The sequence below is a fragment of the Triticum aestivum genome, chromosome 6B (genome assembly GCF_018294505.1).
Source record: "Triticum aestivum cultivar Chinese Spring chromosome 6B, IWGSC CS RefSeq v2.1, whole genome shotgun sequence".
NCBI lineage: Eukaryota > Viridiplantae > Streptophyta > Magnoliopsida > Poales > Poaceae > Triticum > Triticum aestivum.
In genome coordinates, this window is record NC_057810.1 from 612,156,114 (window position 1) to 612,180,957 (window position 24,844).

Sequence of the window (24,844 nt, forward strand, 5' to 3'; positions counted from 1 at the left end):
CCCAAGATGTATTATAAGAGTGTGCTGAAGGGCGCCCGCACTATTGCGGGTGAGTGCTCCAAAGATGTAATATTTGAGTAGACTCACATTTTGTTATCCTGTGCGCTGAAAACTTGGTTCATATGCGCTAAGCAACGCTTGTTAATTTAAAATATTACCTTCTGTGCGGCTGTTTATCAAATCTGAGAGATGGCAAGTCGTCGGCTTCAGCCCCCATGCCACGAGTGCTGGGGTGTTCGGGATAAACTCGAGCGCTCTTGTTCCCATTTTTGGGTCCATCTAGGGAGGCGCTCGACACAGCGAACAAGGCAACCGGACTTATAATGCTTGAACACTCTCACTTAGCCATAGAATTCTATAATTTTAAATTTCGGCGAAGCCCCTAGTCTTCGGAAGGCCGAATTTGGGGCGCTATCCACGCCTTGGCCGGACAGTATCCGGCTCCTCGCTCTAAGCGGCATAAGTCTTTAAGGACTCGCAAAAAACCTCTCGAACAGCGACCGGCTCTCGCCTCATCATGACGGTCAGTTTTAGCTTTCTCCACTGAGGCGTTAACCCAGCTCAACTGGGGCGCAATCACAGTGGTTCTCCCAGTGCTACCTTAGCCGATATAACGGAACGTAAGGTACCAAAACATGGGAGCCGGGCAAACCCAACTATTGACCCAAGACATGATTCGGAGCCGATGCATATAGTGCTATAAGTTCGGGGTGCCGCACTTGTGAAAGTGTTCGGACTCATCACACCATGATTCGGGGAACATAAGCCCCTGATGTGTATTAGCCGTACCAAAGTGTACGAATGCAATATGCCGTGAATGAACATATGTATGAAAAGGAAATGCAATTATAAGCAAAAAGGTGTTGCATTGTTTTATTCAATAAGTGCTGCTACAGATGCAGAACGATACAAATAGTGCGATAAGCAAGGTATGGGACTGTTAAACATGTCCCCTTCCAGGGGTAGGCTGCAGATTGGTGTATAAAAATGCTCGTAACGCAGACCACCTGTGTATTCGTTGTAGACTTTATCCTTCCCTGGCTGTTGCATCGTGAGTTCGGCAGATCTGCTGCCGGACAGGGCCTCTGACAAACGGAGTCCTGTGTGTAAAAAATAAAAGGTAAAAAGAAAAGAAAAAAGAACGACACACTTGAGAGCCCCTGGTGTGGTTTAGCCGCAGTCTGGGTTTATCGTGGTCATGCCCCTCTCCCCATGCCCATGGTATCTTCAGAGCGTAATGGTGTACGCAAAGGACCTGCTTTAACGTTTCGCAGGAGCTGGGGTTGGGGCCGCACTGCTACGCGTGCTCGGAACGTGCCAGGTGGTCTTGTTGTAAGTTATTCCGGGCGCGCTTAGCTGTGTCCGGCCGCTTAAAGGCCGGACTCGAGAATTGCCTTAAGAGGCTGCATTGCACTTCTGCCGCGAGAGCCGCTGTATGTTCCTCCGTGCGGAGAGAACGTTCAGTGTTTCCGTTGACCGTGATGACTCCTCGAGGGCCTGGCATCTTGAGCTTGAGGTATGCGTAGTGCGGCACTGCGTTGAACTTTGCAAACGCAGTACGTTCGAGCAAGGCATGATAGCCCCTGCGGAACGGGAGTCGAAGATTAACTCCTCACTTCGGAAGTTATCCGGGGATCCGAAGACCACTTCCAGTGTAATTGAGCCTGTACAATTGGCTTCTACACCTGGTATGACGCCTTTAAAGGTCGTTTTGGTAGGTTTAATCCTTGAGGGGTCTATGCCCATTTTGCGCACTGTATCCTGGTAAAGCAGGTTCAGGCTGCTGCCGCTGTCCATCAGGACTCTGGTTAGGTGAAATCCATCGATGATTGGGTCTAAGACCAGTGCGGCAAATCCGCCGTGACAGATGCTGGTGGGGTGGTCCCTTCGGTCAAAAGTGATCGAGCAGGAGGACCATGGATTGAACTTCGGGGTAACTGGCTCCATCGCGTAGACATCCCTGAGTGCATGCTTCCGCTCCCTTTTGGGTATGTGCGTTGCGTATATCATGTTCACCGTCCGCACCTGTGGGGGGAAACCCTTCTGTCCTCTGTTGTTCGGCGGTTGGGTCTCGTCCTCGTCATCCCTATGTAGCCCCTTGTAATTGTTTTCGGCAATTAACTTGCCTGCCTGCTCGAATACCCAACAGTCCCTGTTGGTGTGGTTAGCTGACTTTTCGGGGGTGCCGTGTATCTGGCACAAGCGGTCGAGTATTCGGTCCAAATTGGACGGACCCGGAGTAGTTCTTTTGAATGGCTTTTTCCGCTGACCGGGTTTAGAGCCTCTGAATCCGGCATTGACTGTCGTATCCTCAATATGATCGTTGTTAATGCGGCGTTTGTTTTTGTTGCGACACGGCCTGCCATTTCGGTCCTTGAAGTCTGGACTGCCAGAATTTTTGCTGAGGTTGTTGCTGCGTGCTAGCCAGCTGTCCTCACCCGCGCAGAAGCGGGTCATGAGTGATGTGAGGGCTGCCATGGATTTTGGCTTTTCTTGTCCCAGGTGCCGGGCAAGCCACTCATCGCGGATGTTATGCTTGAAGGCCGCGAGGGCCTCCGCATCCGGACAGTCGACGATTTGGTTTTTCTTGGTTAAGAACGGTGTCCAGAATTGCCTGGCCGATTCGTCTGGCTGCTGAATTATGTGGCTTAGGTCATCAGCGTCTGGTGGTCGCACATAAGTGCCCTGGAAGTTATCGAGGAATGCGGCTTCCAGGTCCTCCCAACTCCCAATTGACTCTGCTGGCAAGCTGTTGAGCCAATGTCGGGCTGGTCCTTTAAGCTTGAGGGGGAGGTATTTGATGGCGTGAAGATCGTCACCGCGGGACATGTGGATGTGAAGGAGATAGTCTTCAGTCCAAACCGCGGGGTCTGTTGTGCCATCGTAGGATTCAATACTGACAGGTTTAAACCCTTCGGGGATTTGATGATCCATTACTTCATCTGTGAAGCATAGTAGGTGTGCGGCGCCTCTGTACTGGGCGATATCATGACGGAGCTCAAGGGAGCTGGGTCTATTTTGTTCGGCCCGGCCGTCTTACTGTGTCCGGCGCGACGATTGTTGTCACGTATCGTGGGACGCCCATGCGATCCATAGATCGATCTTGATTGTCTTGCCTTATCCTCCAATATATCTCGCAAGTCCGGAGTGTTCCCCTGTGGCCGTGTGCTTTTCGAGCGATGCCGGGGTACGGGTCTGGTGAAGGGCCTAGAGGCCACTCTGTCGCGACCACGGGGTGGTCGGTCAGCCGTATTGTCTCCTGGTGATGCGGGTTCGTAAGCCTCCTCCTCTAATCGAGGGAGCAGCTTGCGTTTAGGGTAGCTTTTGGAGGGGCGTTCAAGCTCATGCTCTTCAGCCGCGAGGATTTCAGTCCATCTGTCGGCTAGCAGATCCTGATCAGCTCTAAGCTGTTGCTGCTTTTCCTTGAGGCTGTTCGCCGTGGCCATAAGCCTGCGTTTAAAACGCTCTTGTTCGACGGGATCCTCAGGCACGACGAATTCGTCATCGTCGAGGCTCGCTTCGTCTCCGGAGGGAGGCGTATAATCCTCTGCCTCTTCTCCTGTCGCTCCTTCATAAGGGTTGGCATCTCCGTCCTCCTGCGCTGCATCTTGCTGGAGCGGGTTGTCTTCGGCACTGTCCGGTGTATTATTGTCTCCGGTGTCGGAGTCTTCATTCTTGCTGTGGCGGGATTTAGAGCGGCGCCGCTGACGCTGGCGCTTGGGCTGCTTTTTGGAGGGATCATCCTCCTCTGTTCCTTCGCCATTCCCATCTTTTGGGATATCCACCATGTATATGTCATACGATGAGGTGGCTGTCCAGTGCCCAGCGGGCGCTAGTTCTTGGTCGTCTCCGGCGTCGTCGTCCATACCGTCGATGTCCTCGGAGTCATAGTCTAGCATGTCGGTTAAATCATCGACAGTGGCTACCAAGTGGGTGGTGGGTGGGTTTTGAATTTCTTCGTCGTCCGCATCCCAACCGTCCTGACCGCAGTCCGGCCAGGGCTCTCCTGATAGCGAGAGATATTTTAGCGAACTCAAGATGTCACCGAAAGGTGAGTGTTGAAAGATGTCCGCTGCGGTGAACTCCATGATCGGTGCCCAATCGGATTCGATCAGGGCGGGCGCGGGAGGTTCGGAGTCCGGCACCTTGGAGTCACGAGCTTTATGAGGGACAAAGTCAGTGTTCGGCTCTATCACCATAGAGGTTGCAGACCCCGAGGCGGTGTCTAGGCATCCATCCTCGATCTGCGGAGCTGGCTTCGATTTGAAGACCGGAGCGGTTTCGAGTGCGGCCTCGAAGGTACTGCCCGGCTGCAGAGCTAAATCATGCTCGTCGCGACAGTGCGGCACGCTCGGCTGTGGCTCGATCCTATTGAGGATCAAGTCCCCGCGGATGTCAGCCGTGAAGTTCAAACTTCCAAATCTGACCTGACGGCCAGGGGCGTAGCTTTCGATCTGCTCCAGTTGGCCAAGCGAATTGGCCCGCAGTGCAAAGCCGCCGAATACGAAGATTTGTCCGGGGAGGAAGGTCTCACCCTGGACTACGTCGTTGATGATGATTGAAGAAGCCATCGAGCCTATTGGTGATGACACAGAGGAACTCTCAATGAAAGCACCAATGTCGGTGTCAAAACCGGCGGATCTCGGGTAGAGGTCCCGATCTGTGCATCTAGGCGGATGGTAACAGGAGACGAGGGACACGATGTTTTTACCCAGGTTCGGGCCCTCTTGATGGAGGTAAAACCCTATGTCCTGCTTGATTAATATTGATGATGTGGGTTACAAGAGTAGATCTACGACGAGATCAAGGAGGCTAAACCCTAGAAGCTAGCCTATGGTATGATTGTTATTCGTCCTATGGACTAAGGCCATCCGGTTTATATAGACACCGGAGAGGGCAAGGGTTACACAGAGTCGATTACAAAGGTAGGAGATCTACATATTCATATCGCCAAGCTTGCCTTCCACGCCAAGGAAAGTCCCATCTGGACACGGGACAAAGTCTTCAATCTTGTATCTTCATAGTCTTGGAGTCCGGCCGATGATGATAGTTCGGCTATCCGGACACCCCCTAGTCCGGAACTCCCTCAATAAGTATTGTCACCGTACTCCTTGATTTTCCACTCCCCTCCCCAAGGAAACTGAGCTCCAAAGGCAACAACGAGCGCACTGCAGTTTATGTTCCCTTTCAGAATCTGCACCAATCCTACATTCTGAGCACTTTTATCAAACTTTTTCTTCTTCCCTGTTTGGGAAATCATCATTTGCAAACCATCCGCTCCACAACCAGCCATCTTTAGAACAGGGTGTGGTCTATTCAGCATTACACATCTTTCAGACAGATGATTGAATCCACAATTGATGCAGGTTAATTGTGCTTTACAGTCTCTAACCAGATGGTCGGTCCCTCCACATCTAAAGCATTCCTGTCCCTTTGATTCAGCTTGTTCAGTGGGTTTGGCATCACTTTTCCCTGCCCGAGTACTCCCATCCGAGCGAACGCTGCTAGTTTTCTGATCTGCTTCTTGCTGCGCCAACTTCCCAGCATTCCTATCTCCCTCAAACGATCCCATATTCTGCGGCATCACTTCTCTGTGTCCATTCCCTTTCTTCCTAAATTTTTCCTGCTCTGCTCTAGGACCACTCCACTGCTGCGAGCTGGGCATGAACATACCTTGGGGAGGCGGCACCCTCGGGAACTGATACGGCACAAACTGCGGGTACGTGTTGAAGCCTGAAGATCCACCAGGGAAGCCTGACGGAGGCGCACCGTTCCCCGGCGGTGGTGCGAATCCTCGCGGCGGGAATCCCCCTGGCGGCGGCGCATGTGGGGCGTAGTTGGTCGGCGGGCCAAATTGGCCGCCCCGCTCCTCGCCCCATGCCCGGTCACGCCCCCTCCAGTTGGATCGCCCTCCATCGAAGCCATCCCGGCGCTCACGCCAGTCCCTTCTCCCCCCGCTCGCCATCTGTTGTGCTTCAGTGCTTGCCACCGCTCTCTCCCGACCTGTTGCGTCTTTAGGGATGCTTCCCCTAACCCTAGGCAGCCACAGCCCTTGAAGTATCGACTGTATCGAGCCCAGTGGCTTGGGCTTAGCTTTCCTCGAGGCCCAGTGGGAAGAAATAGCACTAGGCCCAGTAGCTTTCAAAAAAACTCGTCCCCCGCTTCACCTGTGACGTCATCAATGGCGGAATCTCGCTGCAGAAATCCCTGCAAAATAAAACCCGCAAGTGTTGGCGGATTAGGAATTGATGGTTCTCTGTAGCGCGCCCCTGACCTGAATGGTTGTGGACGCGGCCGTGGTGACAAGATCACCGCCCCTGGCGCCCATTGCTTGACCCGATGGCGCCATCTCACCTCCGTGATCGGAACCGGCGGCACAAAAGGCAGTCTCACCCTCACCGGAGCGCCGCGCCTCTTCTCCAGAATCGCCACCTCACCCTTCCTCAATTCCCTCTCTTCCTCATCCGATTCCTCACTCTGTCCCTCCCAAAACCTCCCCGCCACAGGAAATCCCCTCCGCGGTCCCCGCGTAGTCGATCCCTCATCGGCGTCGATCGGCAGCGAATCTCACGCAGGGACCTCCGTGGCCGGGGAGACGAGGGCCTCTCCGCCGGTGTCGCCCGCGGTGGCGCTCGACCACCACGCCTGCGTGTGCGGCGAAGGTCGCCGCGCGTCCGCTCCGCCGTCGCCGGGAGAGTGCTCCATCCACTTCCCGATCTGAACATGTGGCTTGGTCGTCAAATTATTCATCTCCCGAAAGGAAATTGGCTAGATTTGTTTAGAAGATCAACTAGCCATACCCCTATGACGAAGGGGATTTTACAAGATTGGCGGAGCAACAAAAATTTCCAATTTCGACTCAATTGAGGTGAAAGGAGAATGAGAAAGGGTGTCGGTCCACCCATGCGAGATTTAAAAGACTATAAAACCACGCGGAGCCGGGGCACGACGTCGGAGCGAGTACGAACGATGGCAATAAATTGTACTCCTCCCACTAACCACGATCGCTGTGACGTAGTACTAGCACACTGGCACAGCTCAGCTACTGGCCAGGTACACTGCCTCCTTGGTGATGGAAGGTTGAAAACCTTGCGAGTCAACTGCACGCGCTAGCTGCTCTATAATCCTTTAATAACTACTGCGGCGAAGTATAGGAGTACTACTGTAGCAGCCTAGCACCAACTTGATTGATGCTAGCATTACTAACGCTGCGGTCTGTAGTACTAACGATGAGTGTTGTGGGTCCAGACTCCAGACTCGGACTCAAGATTACTGCCACTGTACCACAACACCACAAAATGCACACTCATTTAATCAATGTTCTTTTACATGTTGCTGCTAGGTGTAGTATTTGTGCAAAAGAAACACACAAGTCCTGGTGCCCCTCCCCTCCCTCGCGTCGCCCGCTCGGGCGACTCGAGGGGCGAAACCGAATCCCGCCGCCGCACCTTCCTCCTCCTTGATCTCCCCTCGCCGCCACCGGAGGCAGCCGTCGGGCCATCTTGGTGTGCTGCTGATGATGGTGGCGGCGGGGTCCTCGCTGCCTCGCCTCGCGCGCGGGGGGCTGCGGGATCTGGGGCGGCGGCCCGTCTGGTGTGGCGCCTCCAGCCCTTTGGCTCCTGGTGGCGCGGGCGTGGGCCGGCTGTCTTGACCGTGAGGACGGTGAGACCTCCGGAGGATGCGGATCTGGGCCCGGCGTCGGCTCCGGCTTCCGCAGTGTCAGATCTGGCCGCCTCCACACCAACTCTCCAGCGGCGTGCTCCTCTCCCCTCCAGATCCGGTCTGCTACGACATGGGGGGCTGGTTTCGGTGGGTGGGAGCGGATGGAGGGGTTCCAGGACCGGGGGAAACCCCTAGCCAGCCTTGCTGGCGCGACGGCGGCGACGCCCGTGGGCGCCGCTCACCTCCTTGGAGGCATCGGTCAGGTCCTGTCCTCCCCATCCCATGCCCCCTTGCTTCCCGGGTGAAAACCCAAACTTTGTTGGACGACGGCGACGCCCTAGGCGCCGTAATCTTCTTGAAGACGCCGTTTTTGGGAACAAGTGGGGCGGCGGGCTTCGGGGTGGTGCGGTTTGGGGTGCGGCGGCGGCGACAGCAAGTCTCCAGCGGCAGCCATGCCTTCCCTGGTGCGGGGTTCTGTTATGGTGGTGCTCTTCGTGCGGCTTTGAGGGCCTCCGGTGCCGTGGATCTCCAGGAAGGGAGGGGATAGGGTTCCCCTCCTCCGGTGGTTTTCCCTCTCCAGCTCGCCGAGAGTGCCGAGCTTCTGAGTTTTGGTCTTGGCCCTTGCTGTTGCCCTTCATCCTGGCAGCTCACCCTCTTTCTCGCCCGATCTTCGGTTTTGGGGCTGCTTGGCTCTAGGTGAGTCGCCGTCGACATGTGAGGAACGCCTGGTTCCGCTCCTGTGGCTTCCTTGGGTGCCATTCAGATAGGTTCTAGGGTGAACTAGCCCATCGCTCAACGGTGCGGCGCCTTTCGAGCCAGGCAAGGAGGCAGGGGCCTTCTTTGACGATGGCACTGTCTGACTGTGCTCTCCACAAGCCCCTGGTGTTCGGGCAATGGCATGCCTCTCATCGTCGTCGGTTCCTTGCCCTAAGCTGGCAGTTGCCTTCCCCTTGGTTGCGTGTGTGCAAGAGGTCCCTAGCATCTCCTAGCTATTAGCTTCATGTTGATCTGGTATATAGCTGGTTGTGTGCTATGTGAGCTGTCTCCCAGCGCCTTTGTATCTTTGCCATGTTTTTTCCTTTTCTTTATGTGGTTCGTGGTTCTTATCTCTGTAATCCTGCCCGGTTGATGGCTTTGTTAATTCAAAGCCGGGCTCTTCTTAAGTCTTCGTTCTAAAAAGAAACACACAAGTCAAGCTGGTGAATGTAGAACAAACCGAACCCATACCAGTAGTAGCATAGTGTAGCAGCACTAAAAAATACTCCCTCCGTTACTAAATATAAGTCTTTGTAGGGATTTCACTAGATGGATTACATACGAAGCAAAATGAATAAATCTACACTTAGAATGCATCTATATACATCCGTATGTACTTCATAATGAAATCTCTACAAAGACTTATATTTTGGAACGGAGGGAGGGAGTAGTCCAGAGGTCAAAATGATGGCGCCAGCTTCTCAACCCTGACAGAGTTGCGTCTCCGAGCACTGACACGACACTGCCCACCCAGTTTTAAATTTCCCATCAGCAAAGCAACACAACGCATTCGCTCGTTCGTTCAGACTTCAGACACACCAACCCCATTTCTTTAAGCCTTCTTTAGCAAGCCTTCCTCTCCCCTCCCAATTGATTTCGTTTCCCCCCATCCGCCGCCCCCGATTTCTTTATCCCGGCGCGGGCCGATAAAGCCCCACCCATCGCCATGATTGAGAGCCCCTCCCCGGCCTGCGCGTCAGTGCATGCCATGCCATGCCAATGCGTGGGTGGTGCTCGCTTGCGACCAGGAGACGACGGGCTGCTGCCGGCTTTTCCCCACCGGCGCAAAAGCTCCTTCCTGATCTGGCTACCCGGGCTCGCATGGCAGCCAGCGGCAGCGGCAAGGGCAGCCAGTCAGGCCAGCCAGCGGCGGCAGCGCTGCGCCACTGCGCCGCGTGCTGACATCTGCGGTCAGGCAGGCCGGGAAGGCTTTCATGTGATGCCACCAGTACGGTGGTTCATTTTATTTTTCATTGCCTTTCTCTTGCTTCAGCCGATCAGCATATTTATGTGGGGCAGTGCGTGCATGCCATGATGATGGATCGACGGAGGCATCGCCGCGCCAACGCAAACGCTGCGCGGGGGTGCGCGTACCAGGACGGCGGGTGGGGTACTTGGCATTGACCTTAACCACGGCCCTACGTGGGCGGACAGGGCTGGTGTCGTGCGCATGCATGCAACACTTGCGTACGCTCGGTACAGAGGGACGACGCGTCGACTTTTCTCTGCGTGCCTACGTACTTGCTGAGGGAGATCTTGCACAAGGCCGCCCGTACGGACGCGATATATGGCAAGTTGACAGATGGAGTAACTGTGATCGGTCGTACCTTTTTTTTTGAGTCCAAACACACTCTCATTTATTGATCAATATCCAAATACATAGGAATACAAGATAAATCCGAGGGATTAAGTAGCCAGAGATGGCGTCCCGGAAAGAGTCCCAAAGTGTGTTTGGCAAGGCTGTGCGCCTCAAAGTTTGTCTCGCGTCCTTTGAAGATGAAGGAGCATGCTGAAAACTGTGAACCTCGGGAGATGATCTCTTTAACAATGCTCGCGTAACGGCCGCCCCTGCCCTTGTGTATGTCCGCGACAAGCTCCTTGCAATCTGAGGCTGTGTAAAATGCGCTCCAGGGCCCACCGCCCAACTTGTTTCAGTTCCCGTCGCAAGAAGACGATCATGTCTGGTCTAGACACAAGAGACGAGCCACTCCTGACTCCTGCAACACATAACTTTGTTGCTCCTTTAACATTAAGCACGCAATTAAGGAACAGAACGAGGACATACGTACGTACTGCCAATTAACTCCTGCAGCCATTGAAGCGGGCATTACAGTGTCACCTCTGTCTGTGTAGTAGAGTAGTAGTAGTACCCAGTACCCACGGGGCCCTGGAAATATACGTAGAGCCGCGGTATCCAGCACGTCCGGCCGGCGTAGCTGCACTACTACGCCGGATTATTATATTGTGTCGGATGAGATGATAGACAAGTCACATGCATGCTGCGTGCGTACCAGGTGACGTGCCTGCCGCATTGACTAGCCACAGCAGCTATCTAGGCACCTATCTAGACCCCGGACACATACGGAAAACAAACGATCGCATCACGCTTCTGCGCCCTCCTGTCCGCACACCGGCCGAGCTTCTGGGCGAAGGCTGCTCCTCCCGTCATGCGACGCAACGAGAACGAATAAGAAAAGAAAAGGATGATGCAGAGCACGCATAAAAAAGAGAGGAGGGAATTGTCTGCATGTATGATCATACAGTGATAAGCCTGTAGAGCGGAGTAGACGTCGTCCAGCTGCATGCGACGCTCGTCAGGAGGCATGGCACTGTACCTGTGCCTGTACCTGTAGTCGATGTCGACCATCAAAGCATGCGTCCGTCGGTCAGGCGAGCTGTCAGATAGGTACTGTACGTGCTACGTGCCTAGGCGCGTAGGGGAGTTGCATAGATCGATCTCGGCTCGTGATAGTGTGTTGCCTTGAGATATGATGAAGCATGTGTCATGTCCCATCGTGTCCTGGGCTGTAGATGTGCGGTCTCGATCGATCCTCTACAGTGTTTCCGGGGTCAAGTTGCACCAAAAGCCCCAGGGCTTGTTTCAAAAAAGAAAAAAAGGGGCTGCAAACGATTCACCGGCAACGAGCAATGTAGATTCGGCGGGAGGTGCTGCTTCGAACCACCTGAATCCAAAAATTGGCCACCTTACGAATTCACAATCAAAAACAGCAGAAGAAAAGGGAACAACATACTGCTTTGTTTGAGTCGAGATCGAAAGTACTCCATGCATGACATCTTGCTGCACGATTGCTAATCGTACGGCTTGTTGTAATTTGGCGCGGTGCCATCCGGAGTGTCGTCCACATTTTGTGCGTGAAGTGTGGTGTGTGTAGCAGCGTTCAATCGAGATCGACAGTTGTTCCTCGCGTTCTTTGGTTTGCGGATAAACCGACCCATGAGATAACGGAAAGGCTCTGTTGAGGCCGGATATTACTCATTATGTTTTGTGTGTGTCCGAATGAAAGTGTCTTTTATCAAAAAAATTGCAAGGAATATTTGGGTGTTGACTGTTGTGATGTGTTACTTTTCTTTCTTTTGGGAAGTTGAGATTTTTTTTTTTTTTGAGGAATTGAGATTTTTTGTCATGAGCAAAATTTTGGTGGTTCCTATTTGACGCTCGCGTGCGTCGAGGAGACGTGGCTTCGCTGAAGCGCGGGAGTAGCTGTGCGCGATGGGCCGGCCCACTTCGCTAGTTAATGCAGTCCCAGCCAAACCGGTTTTGGGAACCTTCTAGAAGGTTCCCTAAACCGGTTTCTTTTTTTTTCTCTTTTGCCGGTTTTCTGTTCTTCTGTTTCTTCATTCTATTCTTCTTCAGTTCATTAATTATGTTTCTTTTTCTTTTTTACTCCTCTTCTTATTTTATCCTTTTTTGTCCTTTGTTTCAAAAAAGTTTAATATTTCGTATTTTCTTCATGATTTCACAAAAATTATGTTTTTTAAATTTTGTTCACAATTCAAAATTTGTTCAGCATACATTACAGAAATGTTCAATGTATTTTTTAAATTTTGTTCGGTGTATATCACAAAAATGTCAGTATGTATTTAAAATTGTTCAGCATATAATACAGAAATGTTAAATGTATTTAAAAAATGTTCATCTTTTTGGAATGTCGAAATTTTTGTTCAACTTTTTAATAATTATTCGCGTTTGAAAAGTTTGTTAAAATTTGAAAAATTGTTCATGGTTTGAAAAAGGGTTTCGCGTTTGTCAAATTTTGTTCAGAATTTTCAATTTTTTGTTCTCAATTTTCTTGAACTGTTCGTAAATTAACAAATGTTGTCGTGTACTTTAAGCACTTGCGCGGCTTACAAACCAGTACAACGTTTCAGCTCGACTGGTCTCGTTATAAAATTCCTGAGCGGGACGTCGCGTGTTCAATCTCTCACTAGAGCGGGGTATTTTTGGCGTTTTTTTTACGCGCTCGAGCTACTGACCTTTAAATGGGCGTCAGACAGGAGCTACTCTGCCTGACGCTAACGAGCGTCAGACAGGAGCTCTCCACAGTTTTAGGATGTTGGGATGGAGTATTCTAGAGTACCATTGCGTTGGCCCAAAAGAGATCTTTTTACGGGGAGGCCCGAGAGATTACCAGGCCCATGTTGCGGGAGCAGCTAGTTAACGAGCGCCCCTTCAGGAGCCTCGCAACGATTAGGCCACTTGGCCCGCTCTCAGTCATTCACCACGTGTCGCGGTCTGCACGTTCCCTTCGGATTTTTTTATTTTATTTTTTCGCACGTGTTTTTGGCTTTTTAAACGGTTTTTTGGGGTTTTCTTGACGTTTAGGTTTTTCACCGGTCTTTCTTAGCTTTTTGATAAAAAAAATCGAAAAAACAATTTTTTGCGTGAAAAAAACGCATTTTCTGTTTTTTTTTTTCGGGAGAGTCACGGTTTTGCTTCCGCGAGAGGCACGGTTGTGCTTTCGCGGGAGTCACGGTCGTGCCTTTCGGAAAGGGAAAAATAAAACGTGTTTTCTGTTTTTTTTTTGCGAGAGTCACGGTTTTGATTCCGCGAGAGGCACGGTTGTGCTTTCACGAGGGTCACGGCCGTGCCTCTCGGAAAGGGAAAAACAAAACGCGTTTTCTGTTTTTTTTTCTTTCGCGAGAGTTACAATTTTGCTTCCGTGAGAGGCACGGTTGTGCTTTTGCGAGAGTCATGGCCGTGCCTCTCGAAAAGGGAAAAACAAAATGTGTTTTCTATTTTTTTTTCTTTCGCGAGAGTCACGATTTTGCTTCCGCGAGAGGCACGGTTGTGCTTTCGCGAGAGTCACGGCCGTGCCTCTCGGAAACGAAAAAAAACACGTTTTCTGTTTTTTTTTTCTTTCGCGAGAGTCACGGTTGTGCTTTCGCGAGAGGCACGGTTGTGATTTCGCTCGTGCCTCTTTCAGAAAGGGAAAAAACCATGCTTCCGGTTCGATTTTTTCGCCCGGTTTTTTTTGTCCGGTTTTTTTTGTGAAAAAAAAGTTCGTCAAAACCTATCAACATGGGATCTAGTTTTAAAGATCTCGACGCGAGGAATCCAATGATGAAAACGGTTCAAGATTTGGACACACAGTTTGGAAGATAAAACATTTTGAATAAATGGATCTATGAAAAAAAGGGAAAACTCCCAGGTTGCGATAAGTGGCGCGCTGCATGTGCACCACTTGTGGCAACCTGAGAAAGTGGAGTGTTCTTTGAAACGAATACTTCTTAATTAGTGATTTCGCCATGTTGCTTAAACTTAGCTCATATTTGTTATGTGATGGGCTGGGCTTCATTTATGCTTGGTTTCCTTTTCGACGGCCCACAATTTGGCTCGAAGCACGTAAGTGACTCTTTTTTTTTCCTAAAAGAAGATGGCACCACATTGCCAATGTACTCCCTTTGTTTTTTTAGTCTGTATATAAGATTTGATCAAAGTCAAACCTTATTAACTTTGATTATGTTTATATAAAAAATACCGAGATTCACAATATGAAATCATTGTTGTTAGATGCATCATGAAATTAATTTTCATATAATATAACTTTAGTGTTTTAGAATATGATATTTTTTTCTATAAAGTTGGTCAAATTTTACAAAGTTTGACTTTGATCAAATCCTATATGCAGACTAAAAAGAAATTGAGGAAGTACGTACTAGTTCCTCTGACGTGGTGGCCACCTAGGTTGTTGTACACTTGTACGCGATCCTCAGCAATGCGAGATGTCGCCTCATGTACTCCTCTCTGTGATCTTCTACTACCGACACAGATTTGGTACGCACATGCCTCCTCCCGGATCTAGATAGCACCTAGGTTGTACGGGATCCTCAGCAATGTGATGTCGCCGACGGTTCATGTACGTACTCCTTGTGTGATCTTCTACTACCTGACACAGTTTGGTACGCACGGGCATCGCCTCCCCGATATACTAGATAGGGCGTACTACGTCGTAGCAGCTTCTGCACTGCACGTACGTGCCGGGCTTAAATACTCCACGTCAAGTACGTACCGTTGTCCCGGCACTAACAGGATCATGACGCGTGCATGTAAGCTGTCAGGTGCAGCTGCCGCGTCCGGTCAGAGGGATCATATCAGATATTACCGTCAGATCGGATAACCATTATCCAGGCAGGCCGTGGTGGTCTAGTCCTCGATGGCCTCAGGTGCTGTGGTTGTTCGTGCGTGCATGCATGGGCGCATGACAGTGGCAGACACGAGCTGACCCAAGGAGCCCTGTCATCGAGTGCTAATCTGCGGCGCACAGCGATCTGGAATGGGGATAGGAATACGCATATCATCGCGTGCTTGACCGCCCCAGATTGCGCGGGGCGGGCGATCGCGTCAGAGACAGGTGATTCGGCTCGAACGGTCGCGTCTCGATCGGGCCCTCTGATACGACGCGCGCACCCGTACCTGTCTCCGGCGCGGCGGTGGCGATCGCTGTACCGTTGTCGACATGATCCATCGTCCGGTTCGTAGGGATTTCCTTGAAGAAACGCGGCACGCAACTTGTACGAGCGTACGCATACATCGATGAATACACGCACGTTTATTCTGATGAGCTCATATGAAAAACTCAGCTGATAGATCTTGTGATTGACAAAGTCATGGTTGATTGATGTCTCATCATCGACCGCTAAACGAACAGCGCCAAGTTTTGGCGGACTTTAGGACGTGGCCTTCAACTACAACACACAAGAGACATATGGTGGACTTCGGCACTTTCACCGGTAACTCGATCCTTAGAAACAAGCAACAACAATGATGCAAGGCCTTTGCTACACTTCCCATGAAGATTTACATCGAAGGACCACAACTCCTTTGATCGCATAACACCGAGACCAAGCGTTGATGTTAAGCTCCAATAGGGCAAACCGAACCGGGATCATGTTCCAAACTTGCAAAGAACCCCCAAAATTACAAAATGATGTGAGATGTCGACTCCGATACTGATCTAAAAAGCTGGAATATGCCACAATTTGGCCATCCTTGCCATCGCAGTTGGTCGGTCATCAGAACCCTACTTTAAAATTTCCTTGTTCGAAAATGGGTGCTTGTAGCTCGTGGTTTGGTTTCCCAATAATGAAAATCGGAAGGTAAAAGCTGAGGGTTTATATTTTTTATGGCGTGGAATTGCTCCACGCCTATTTATATTGTAATTGAAAAAAGAAACTAAAGACTCTCTATCCGCCGCCGCGTCCTCCTCCACAAAAAAAAGCTAGAGTTTCTGCTTTCCGCCGGTGCCGCGTAGATCCGCCGCCTCTCTAGTGGCCCTAGGGCCATGGGGCGCGGTGGATTTCGGCAAGGGTTGGCGGGAGGGCCTCGTTTTTAGTCGTTTTTTTTAGTTTGCTAGTGTTTGTGTCCTTTTCTCAGGAAGACGAGACGGCAGCGGCTCCCTGAAGATGGAATAAAGGTCTTCCCGCGTGTAGTCCCCGTTCTGGCGGTGCGTCTAGCCCCGTTGGTTGGCGTGTGGAGGTGTGTCTCCAGCGGATCTATCTTTGGTGGATTTGCTCGGAACTCATTGTTGTTTGTCTACGTTCGTGCATCTTCAGGTTGGATCCTTCTGATCTACGTTGTTCTTCAATTGCGGTTGTTGCTGTTCTGACGCGCTGGTCCTACGGGGCCTTAACACGACGACTTTTTGATTGTCTACTACGTACAACAAGTTGCGCCTGACTCCGGCGATGGAGGGGTGATGACAGTGACACGCCTTCGGCTCGCTTTAGTGCCTGTAGTCGTCGCTAGGTGGCCTACGGATCTGGATGTATTTTTTATTATTTTTGGTATTCATTGTACTGCCATGACTGAAAATGAATAGATCAGAAATTTTCCCGCAAAAAAAAAAGAATTTGTCCCCCCTCCGGGTTGGACATAGCCCTACTATTGATCCCTTCAAACTGTGTGAGGAAGCTTACTTGAGTGCGTAAATATACCTAGGGAGGGGGGGGGTGTGAATTCTAAGCAAACCTCCGCAACTGGGTAAAGTGCTGCATTGTGATCCCCTCGGACATGTCGATTTGCGACACACTCTATGTTCAAAAGCGCCTAGCTCATGCATGAATTAGTGTCCTTCACCAACGCACACATGGATGGCATGATGCCATGAGGCCTGCCAAAACTTCCCTTGTCCCCGAGCGTGATTATAATTGCTGTGTAAGAAAGATCTATATCCAAGGTGTAAAGTCTATTTTAAACCCCAAGATTGTAGAGCACGACACAAATGAACCCGCACGTCTAAGTCCCTGAAATCGATACCCTATACTCATCGATCCCAGTCAATATAAACCCTGGATCCGTTTGGTGCACCGGGAAAAAGATGATCCTAGTCGCTACTTTCATTGACTGCGAGCTAGAGGTCGGAGGAGAGAAGATTAGTATGACAGATGGACCCGTGTAGTCAGCGAGAGTAAAGAGTAATCCGGTCGGGATTTTTACTTTCCCAATGTGCCAGACAAGTATAAAATGATCCATGGTTGAGATAAGACTGGGATTAGAGCGTACAGGGTGCATATTTCAGGGGTTGAGAGATTAGGGTTCAATCTCGACGAACCGTATGAATTCAGGTTTAAAACAGACCTCACTATTTCACGGGTTCCCTTAAACGAACAGTCCTCTCCAAGTCATTCCATTTCCATCATGGCCACCCAAGTCGCAAGGCCCTCAAGATTCCTCGGTGATCAAGAATACCTAAACGGTCCAATTTAGTCGACGGCACACGGATCTCCCATTTGATTTTTGCACATGCCACGAGGTTAGCTAACCAAGAATTATGATACCTGAATTTCCCAACAATGCCTATACAACTAATCCACTTAATCTACTGTGAAGCGTAGACCCGACCGATGTCAGTCTTGGATCACGCTAAGCGCGCGCACAGAAGTCCCATTTTCCAGGCTATTTTAAGCTGTGCACACGTACGCATATACCTGTTCGCAGCCAACCAGAACACGGCGTGTTTAGTTTCAAAAAACAGGTGGCGTGTTCGTAGCTACAAGTCCGAAAGTCCAACAGAAAATGATTTAGAAAACGAAGCAAAACAACGATGATCTAACCGCGCCACGACAAGAAAGCAGTTCGAGTCAGGCTCGTAGTAGTCCGTCTAGTTCTACTGCCATTCGATGGGTGAACGAATATTCTCCTTTCGGTTCACTGGCCGTCTTGGCTGTGACCCGTGACTTGGATCGGAGTAATTGCCAGCCGGGATTCTATATCGATCGCACCGACCCAACCCAGCCGCCGCCGTCAAAGTCGCCTGGTCGTCGCCTGATCGGCACGCCCAAGCACAGCGGACCGCGCCACGTTAAACGTCTTGACTTTTAAGCGCCTACAGCTAGGAGTGGTGGTACGCCGCAACAATCTCGCCAGACCGCCGCCGCAACGATCTCGTGATGGAGGAAAAACACAAGAGTTGTGTGGAGAAGAAAGAGACACCGTGCTCGGTGGCAAGAGCGCCACTGGCCCATGGTATATTTGGTTCCCGTCGATAGAGAAAACGAAGAATTAATTCATATGTTATGCATCCTAGTGTGGTTGTTCAGTAGTTGCTCCTCCTAATATAAAAGCAACTCTAGCGGACCCCGCAAAAGGCTCCGACCCGCAAAATAACCGTCAAAATACGGGTTGGCGCGAAAAATCCCGCTAGAACAGACCTCACATATGCGTCCGACCTGTAATTTTTTTTGCGGGGCGCGGCAAAAGATCTCCCCCGACCGAGTAAATTGCAGAAACCACCACTTTGAAGGTTAGGTATATGAAAATCATTACAATACATTTTTTTGGCAGAAAATGCCATATTGTCTTTAGTAATCTTTTTGCAAAAATCGCTGATCGGCGGATTAGAGTCGTTTGAACGCGTTTATAACAGATGGGTCCCTGTTTTTCTTACGTGGCATAACTTTTCATGCCAAATGGGGTCTTATCTATATTTACCAACTAGTCCCAACAATTTTATATGGACACCCCTTAATCAAAAAATGAAAACGCAATTAGGCCCCGTGTGCACAAAATCGGCAGCACAGCGCGAGCAGAACAGGACGTTCGTCGCCGACGAGAGGGTGGACATCGGGGTATGGGAACAGAACAGGACGGACGTCCATGAGGGTTAGAGCATCATTTGGAGCGCAACCACCTTGAGCTCCTCGGCCGGTCAACTGCAGCTCGTCGAGGACGAGGCCTCCACGATGAGCTCTTCTTCGTAGGTGGCGTGGCAGCGCCGGCGCCTCTTCTTCGCGGGCAGGGATGGCCGTCGTGGGCGGCGTGGCCGTCACAGGACGGCAGAGATTGTCGCCGCGACCTGGTGCCGCCCCATGACCGACGGGGATGTGGACGTTGTTGCCCCACGCGCTCACAACGCCGATCTGGCCGAGGCATTCCCGCTGGATCCGGTGCTGGGCTGGGGGCGTTGGAGGCCGATTTGACCGGATACGGTGCCGGGCGACGATGGCGCGCGGCGGCCTGCATCCTGCGGAGGGAGCGGCGACGGCCGTGGAGGGAGCGGCGATGGCCTACGTCCTGCGGAGGAAGGGGCGGCGGCGGCCCATGGAGGGAGCGGCGGCGGGCATGCTAGTCGGGTGTAGAGGGAGTATTGGTACCAACCCGTGGGAAGGGTCTGGGCTGCATGGAGGAAGAAATTTGAGGGACTTTTTTGCTTTGAACCCAAACCGTTACGCCATGTAAGCAAAACCAGGGACCAGTCTGTCATAAATGCGCTCAAACGACTCTAATCCGTCGACCAGTGGTTTTTGCAAAAAGATTACTAAAGATATGGTGTTTTCTGCCAAAAAAATGTATTGTAGTGGTTTTCGCAAACCTAACCTTCAAAGTGGTGGTTTTGTGCAATTTACTCCCCCCGACCTCTAGTTTCACGGGGCGTGAGCACGACCCGAGCTCGACCCCTATCCGCGGCGAGATTTGGCGGGAGGGACATTTCTGCGCGACCGTTCCCGCTCCTCCCACCCTCCACCATCATTGCAACCGCCACCTCCCGCTCCAGTTAATCTTCCCCGACAGTCTTTCACCGCCATGGATGACACCTTATTGTCCCCCGTCACCGTCGAGGTCGCGCACGCTCAATCCCCTCGGGCGGATCTCGTCGCCGACCATGTTGGTCCCGCCGTTGCCCAAGGCGCCACCGCGCCTGTCCTCAAGCGGCAGGCAACATGGTCCCGCAGGGCGGGAATCCGGCTGCCCCCACCGGGAAGGCCCGCGCTCCGGGCGCCAATGTCGCTGCGCGATCCCCGCCGGCGGCGAAGAAGGTCGCCAAGGTATCGGGCGTAAAGCGGGGGAGGATTCCGGCTACAAAGAGGTCGGCTACTTCATCCACTTCCTCCGCCCCGGAAAGAGGTTCCCTGATGATCCATGGACTCGATGCGGGAGTTGGAACAAGCGCCGGAGGTGGATTCGGTGGTTCCGATGATCTCCATGGACTCGATGGCGCGGAGTGAAGATCGACCAAGATGATGTCGGACATGGTCGTCGCTTTTGCAAGTCCTTTTGCATTTGTCGTATCAAAACTATGCTTTTATTTGCGCGCAAACTATGTTTTAGCATTTCAATTTGAACTCATTTGTCGGAATCACTGTCAAATTCGCTTATTGGGGTTTTCGGTTTGCGAGTCGACGCGGCGCTGCCCGAGCAGACCCTGCATAGCCGCCCCGTAAAAAAACATATTCACTGAATATGCTTATTTACGGGTCCGTTTTGCGGGGTCTGAGTCTGACCTCGACCGCGCCGGCCTGCATACACACTTTTCCGCGAACTGCAAAACACTTGTGTGGGTTCGGATTTTGTGGGGTGTGCTAGAGATGCTCTAAGGGGTGGCAGGATTCCCTCTAACCGAAGAGTTTCGCCCGTTGAAGAAATCACAATAACTTTTGTTCAAAGCTTGGCTATATTTTGCCCATTCACAATATTTTTTTACATCTTTAGTTGTTCATCGCCATGGGCTTTTAGCTCGTGCTGGTTGAGGGAATCCTGGACTATGGGTTCCTCAGGAAGCCGGCTTATGTGACATTGGCCGGACTGATGGGCCGTGAAGATACGAGATAGAAGGATCTCCCCCGTGTCCGGATGGGACTCTCGTTTGCGTGGATGGCAAGCTTGGCGTTCGGATCATGTACTTTCCTTTCTTTATAACCGACTCTGTACAACCCTAGATCCCACCGGTATCTATATAAACTAGAGGCTTTAATCGATAGGGGAGATCACAATCATACATGCTAGACATCTAGGATTTAGCCATTACGATCTTGAGGTATATCAACTCTTGTAACCCCTATACTCATCAAAGTCAATCAAGCAGGAAGTAGGGTATTACCTCCATTAAGAGGGCTCGAACCTGGGTAAACATCGTTCCCCTGCCTCCTTGTTATCTTCGATCCTTAGACGCATAGTTTGGGAACCCCTACCCGAGATCTGCCGGTTTTGACACCGACACTGGTATCCTCGCTTTTCCGTTTTTTGTTTCTTATTTCATGTTCCTTAACAATGGTCCTTTAGGTAGTTGAGTGGTTTACCAAGTTTAAAACTGAGTCAATTTTGAGACTTCCATCTAAAAAGTTAGGCATGCATTCCACGTAAACTTGACAAGGCCAACTATTCATTCTAGGCTACACCTGGGCGAGGGCAACCTGACTCGATGGGCTGCTAAAACCTTGACAATTGGGCTATGATTTGGTTGCATTTTTTCATGGTAGCCCTATTGCAAAAGCTTGATACACCTATTATTATTATTGTATATTTACTTCAAACAAATAAAATACTTTATTTATTCCAAATAAAATAAATATTATTAATACAAAAATATAATACTTATTTGGCCTCAGCTTGGCATTACCATGTCAGGTTCGCAAAATCTGCCCAAAGAACCATGTTTATGGCGAGGAAATATTTAAGTGTTTACATCCCGCCATTTTTAAATAATTTACATTCCGCCATTTTAAAATAAAATTCCACGACCCGTCGAAACACTAAAGTTAGAGTCGGGAACTTAAATTAAAATTTCTTTAAATCACTAAAAACATCTAATTCAGATAATTTGCTCACCATCTAGTTTTCTCAATCCAAGCCATGGTTTTAAAAAACCGAGCACTAAGCCGCCAAGATGCCGATTCGCCGGTTCAATTTGCATGTGGAGGATGAAACATTTCAAATGCCGCCTCCAAACAAAAACTAGAACACAAACGAGGCTAGCTGCACTGCACTGCACGGAGCCAAATACCATTCTCCATCTCTTCTCAAAACAAAAGCAAGTGTACAATTCAAACGTTCAACGGTCAACATTCAAACCCCAATCCCAAGGAACAAACGCTCCCTTCCCCAGTCAGTCTCCGCCCCGCCCCCGCCCGTCCTTTCTTTTTCCCTCCCTCGCTCTCGCCGTTCAAACAAACGCACGCACACGTTCAACATTGCCGTCCACAACCTATATATCACGCCATTTTCACCTCACCCCATCCAAAAGGCAATCATCGTCAGCCGCCATTCTCGTCGTCGGCTCCGGCGCACCGCCTGATATCACGCCAGCTCGATCGCCGCTTTCTTCTACGTGCCGCGACCGTCTATGGTCACGCCGCTGCCCCGCTTCCGCGCCCGCGCGTTCCGCGGCGCGGCGCGTGGCGCTCCGGCCGAGATACCGCTCGCTATCAGGCGGACGTGGCAGCAGCCGATGTTGGTCGCCGCCGCCGAGTCGGAGCCTGCCGTACCGACCCACTTCCTGTGCCCGATATCGCTCGACATGATGCGGGACCCCGTGACGGCGCCGACGGGGATCACCTACGACCGGGAGAGCGTGGAGGGGTGGCTGGAGCGCGGCCACGCCACGTGCCCCGTGACCGGCCGGCCGCTGCGGCTGGAGGAGCTCGTACCTAACCATGCCACGAGGAGGGTGATCCAGGAGTGGTGCGTCGCCAACCGGGGACTCGGGGTAGAGCGCGTGCCCACGCCCCGTGTCCCGATCTCTGCCTTCGACGCGTCCGAGCTCCTTGCGGCCGTGTCCGCTGCCGCGAGGCGCGGCGATGGGCCGAGGTGCCGGGAGCTGGTGGCGAGGGCCAGGGCGCTCGGGAAGGAGAGCGAGCGCAACCGCCGGTGCTTCGTGTCCGCCAGCGCCGCCCGCGCGCTCTCCTCAACGTACTGCCATCTTGCCGGCCAGCGGGTGGTGCCATCGACGGCCCTAGAGGAGATCCTGGCGGCGATGGTCGTGTTCTTGCCTCTTGACGTGGAGTCCAGGGGCCACATTGCCTCCCCAACGTCGCTGGAATCCGTCGTGTCTATCCTCTCCCACAGCGAGCCCCTAGCGCGGGTCAGCGCCGTCGTCGTTCTCCGCGAGATCGCCTCCTCATCCGACAGGCAGTGCCTCGAGGCGATGTCAAAGACCACCGGCATATACGCGGCGCTCGTCAAGCTCCTGGAGAAACCCGTCTCGCCCCAGGCCACCAAGGCGGCGCTGGTAACCGCGTACTACCTCGCCATGCACGCCGAGCTCGCCGCGTCCCGACTCGTCGACCTCGGCGCGGTGCGGCTCCTCCTCGAACTGCTGGTGGACGCCGACAAGGGCACGACGGAGAAGGCGCTGGCCCTGCTGGACAGTCTGCTCCTCACATGCAAGGGCCGCGACGAGGCGTACGCGCAGGCGCTGGCCGTGCCGGTGATCGTGAAGAAGATGCAGCACGTGTCCGACATGGCGACGGAGTTCGCCGTGTCGGCGCTGTGGCGGCTGTGCAAGAACTTCGCGGCGGATAGCGGCGGGTGCAAGGCCGAGGCGCTGCAGGTCGGCGCGTTCCAGAAGCTGCTCCTGCTGCTGCAGGTGGGCTGCGAGGGCGCCACCAAGGAGCGGGCGAGCGAACTGCTCAGGCTTCTCAATGGATCCAGGGACGGCGCCGAGTGCATCGACACGCTGGATTTCAAGGCGCTCAAGAGACCCTTCTGAGTGTGCATATTGGAACTTGGTTACGATCGATGTGGATAGAACCATGCAGACACAATTAGGTTTAGATTCTCTCTCTCTCTCTTTGGAAGAACTACCGTGCTCAAGGGGGAGTATTTTTGGAACCTGGGAATATACGGTTCCACTCAAAATTAGGCAAAAAAGGACATCTACAAGTTGTGAAAAATATATGAAAAGAATCATCCATGCAACAGGTAGAAACTTGAGATTGATCCCCGGAACAAAAAACTTGAACTTGGTGAATGTTGGCAAAAAAAAATGAAAATTAGCAAACTGAGCAATAAATAAAACACAAAAGTGCAAAATCCGCCGTGCACACTACATAATTTATTTACTGCAAATGTATCATAAAATATTTTTGCGTACTTAAAAAAATGGTCATATTTCTAGCAATTTTTGCAAGGACATGTTTCAGTTTATTTGTGTGTTTATGATCTTTTGAAACTTCAGACATGCAATTTTTCTAGTTTATGAAACAAGACCATATATATAATTGATGATACCATGATTTTTTTTAATTTTGTACTACTTAAAATAGAACCTCCTTGCATATTAGATCATGGATGTAATGGGGTAAAAATTTAGACTCACTACTAATCATACGCTTGAGAAGTATTTTGAGTGCCAACAAATTTCTCGTACCCGTTCTCTTCTTTTAGATACTAGCCTAACGGGTTAGGGTTTTTGGAACAGGTGATGGTCAAAAGATTCATGACAACTACTCCCTCTGTTCCAAAATAATTGTCTTTCTAGCCATCTCAAATGGACTACAACATACGAATGTATGTAGACATGTTTTAGAGTGTAGATTCACTCATTTTGCTCCGTATGTAGTCACTTATTGAAATCTCTAGAAAGACAATTATTTTGAAACGGAGGGAGTAGATGAGAAAGGTGGGTGGCGGCTTGTTGTTGAGCGATGGATGGACGAGTTGAGTGACGGTGACGGTGACGAAGGTGTCGGGTTCGGTGTTTGGAGCAATGGATGTAAATCTCACGGCGGCAAAATCAAGATATGGTGTGTGCGTGTGTGGTGTGAGGTGGTGGTAAATGTTAGCCACCCAAATGGGAACCATGGACATAAATGGTGGTTCTACGCGATTCTTCTTTTGGAGAACCAGACCAAATAATATATGTCCTCATCTTATTTAACTCTTATAATTTTCTTCAAGTTATATACAGGG

The 24,844-nt window shown here is 51.2% G+C and overlaps 1 protein-coding gene across 1 annotated transcript; it reads left to right on the forward strand.

Moving 5' to 3' along the window:
• Positions 1-22,186: 22,186 nt before the first annotated feature.
• On the forward strand, positions 22,187-23,872 carry LOC123134553 (U-box domain-containing protein 21). Its single transcript, XM_044553784.1, has one exon. The coding sequence runs from the start codon at positions 22,278-22,280 to the stop codon at positions 23,640-23,642; it is 1,365 nt and encodes a 454-aa protein (XP_044409719.1). The 5' UTR covers positions 22,187-22,277; the 3' UTR covers positions 23,643-23,872.
• Positions 23,873-24,844: the final 972 nt, after the last annotated feature.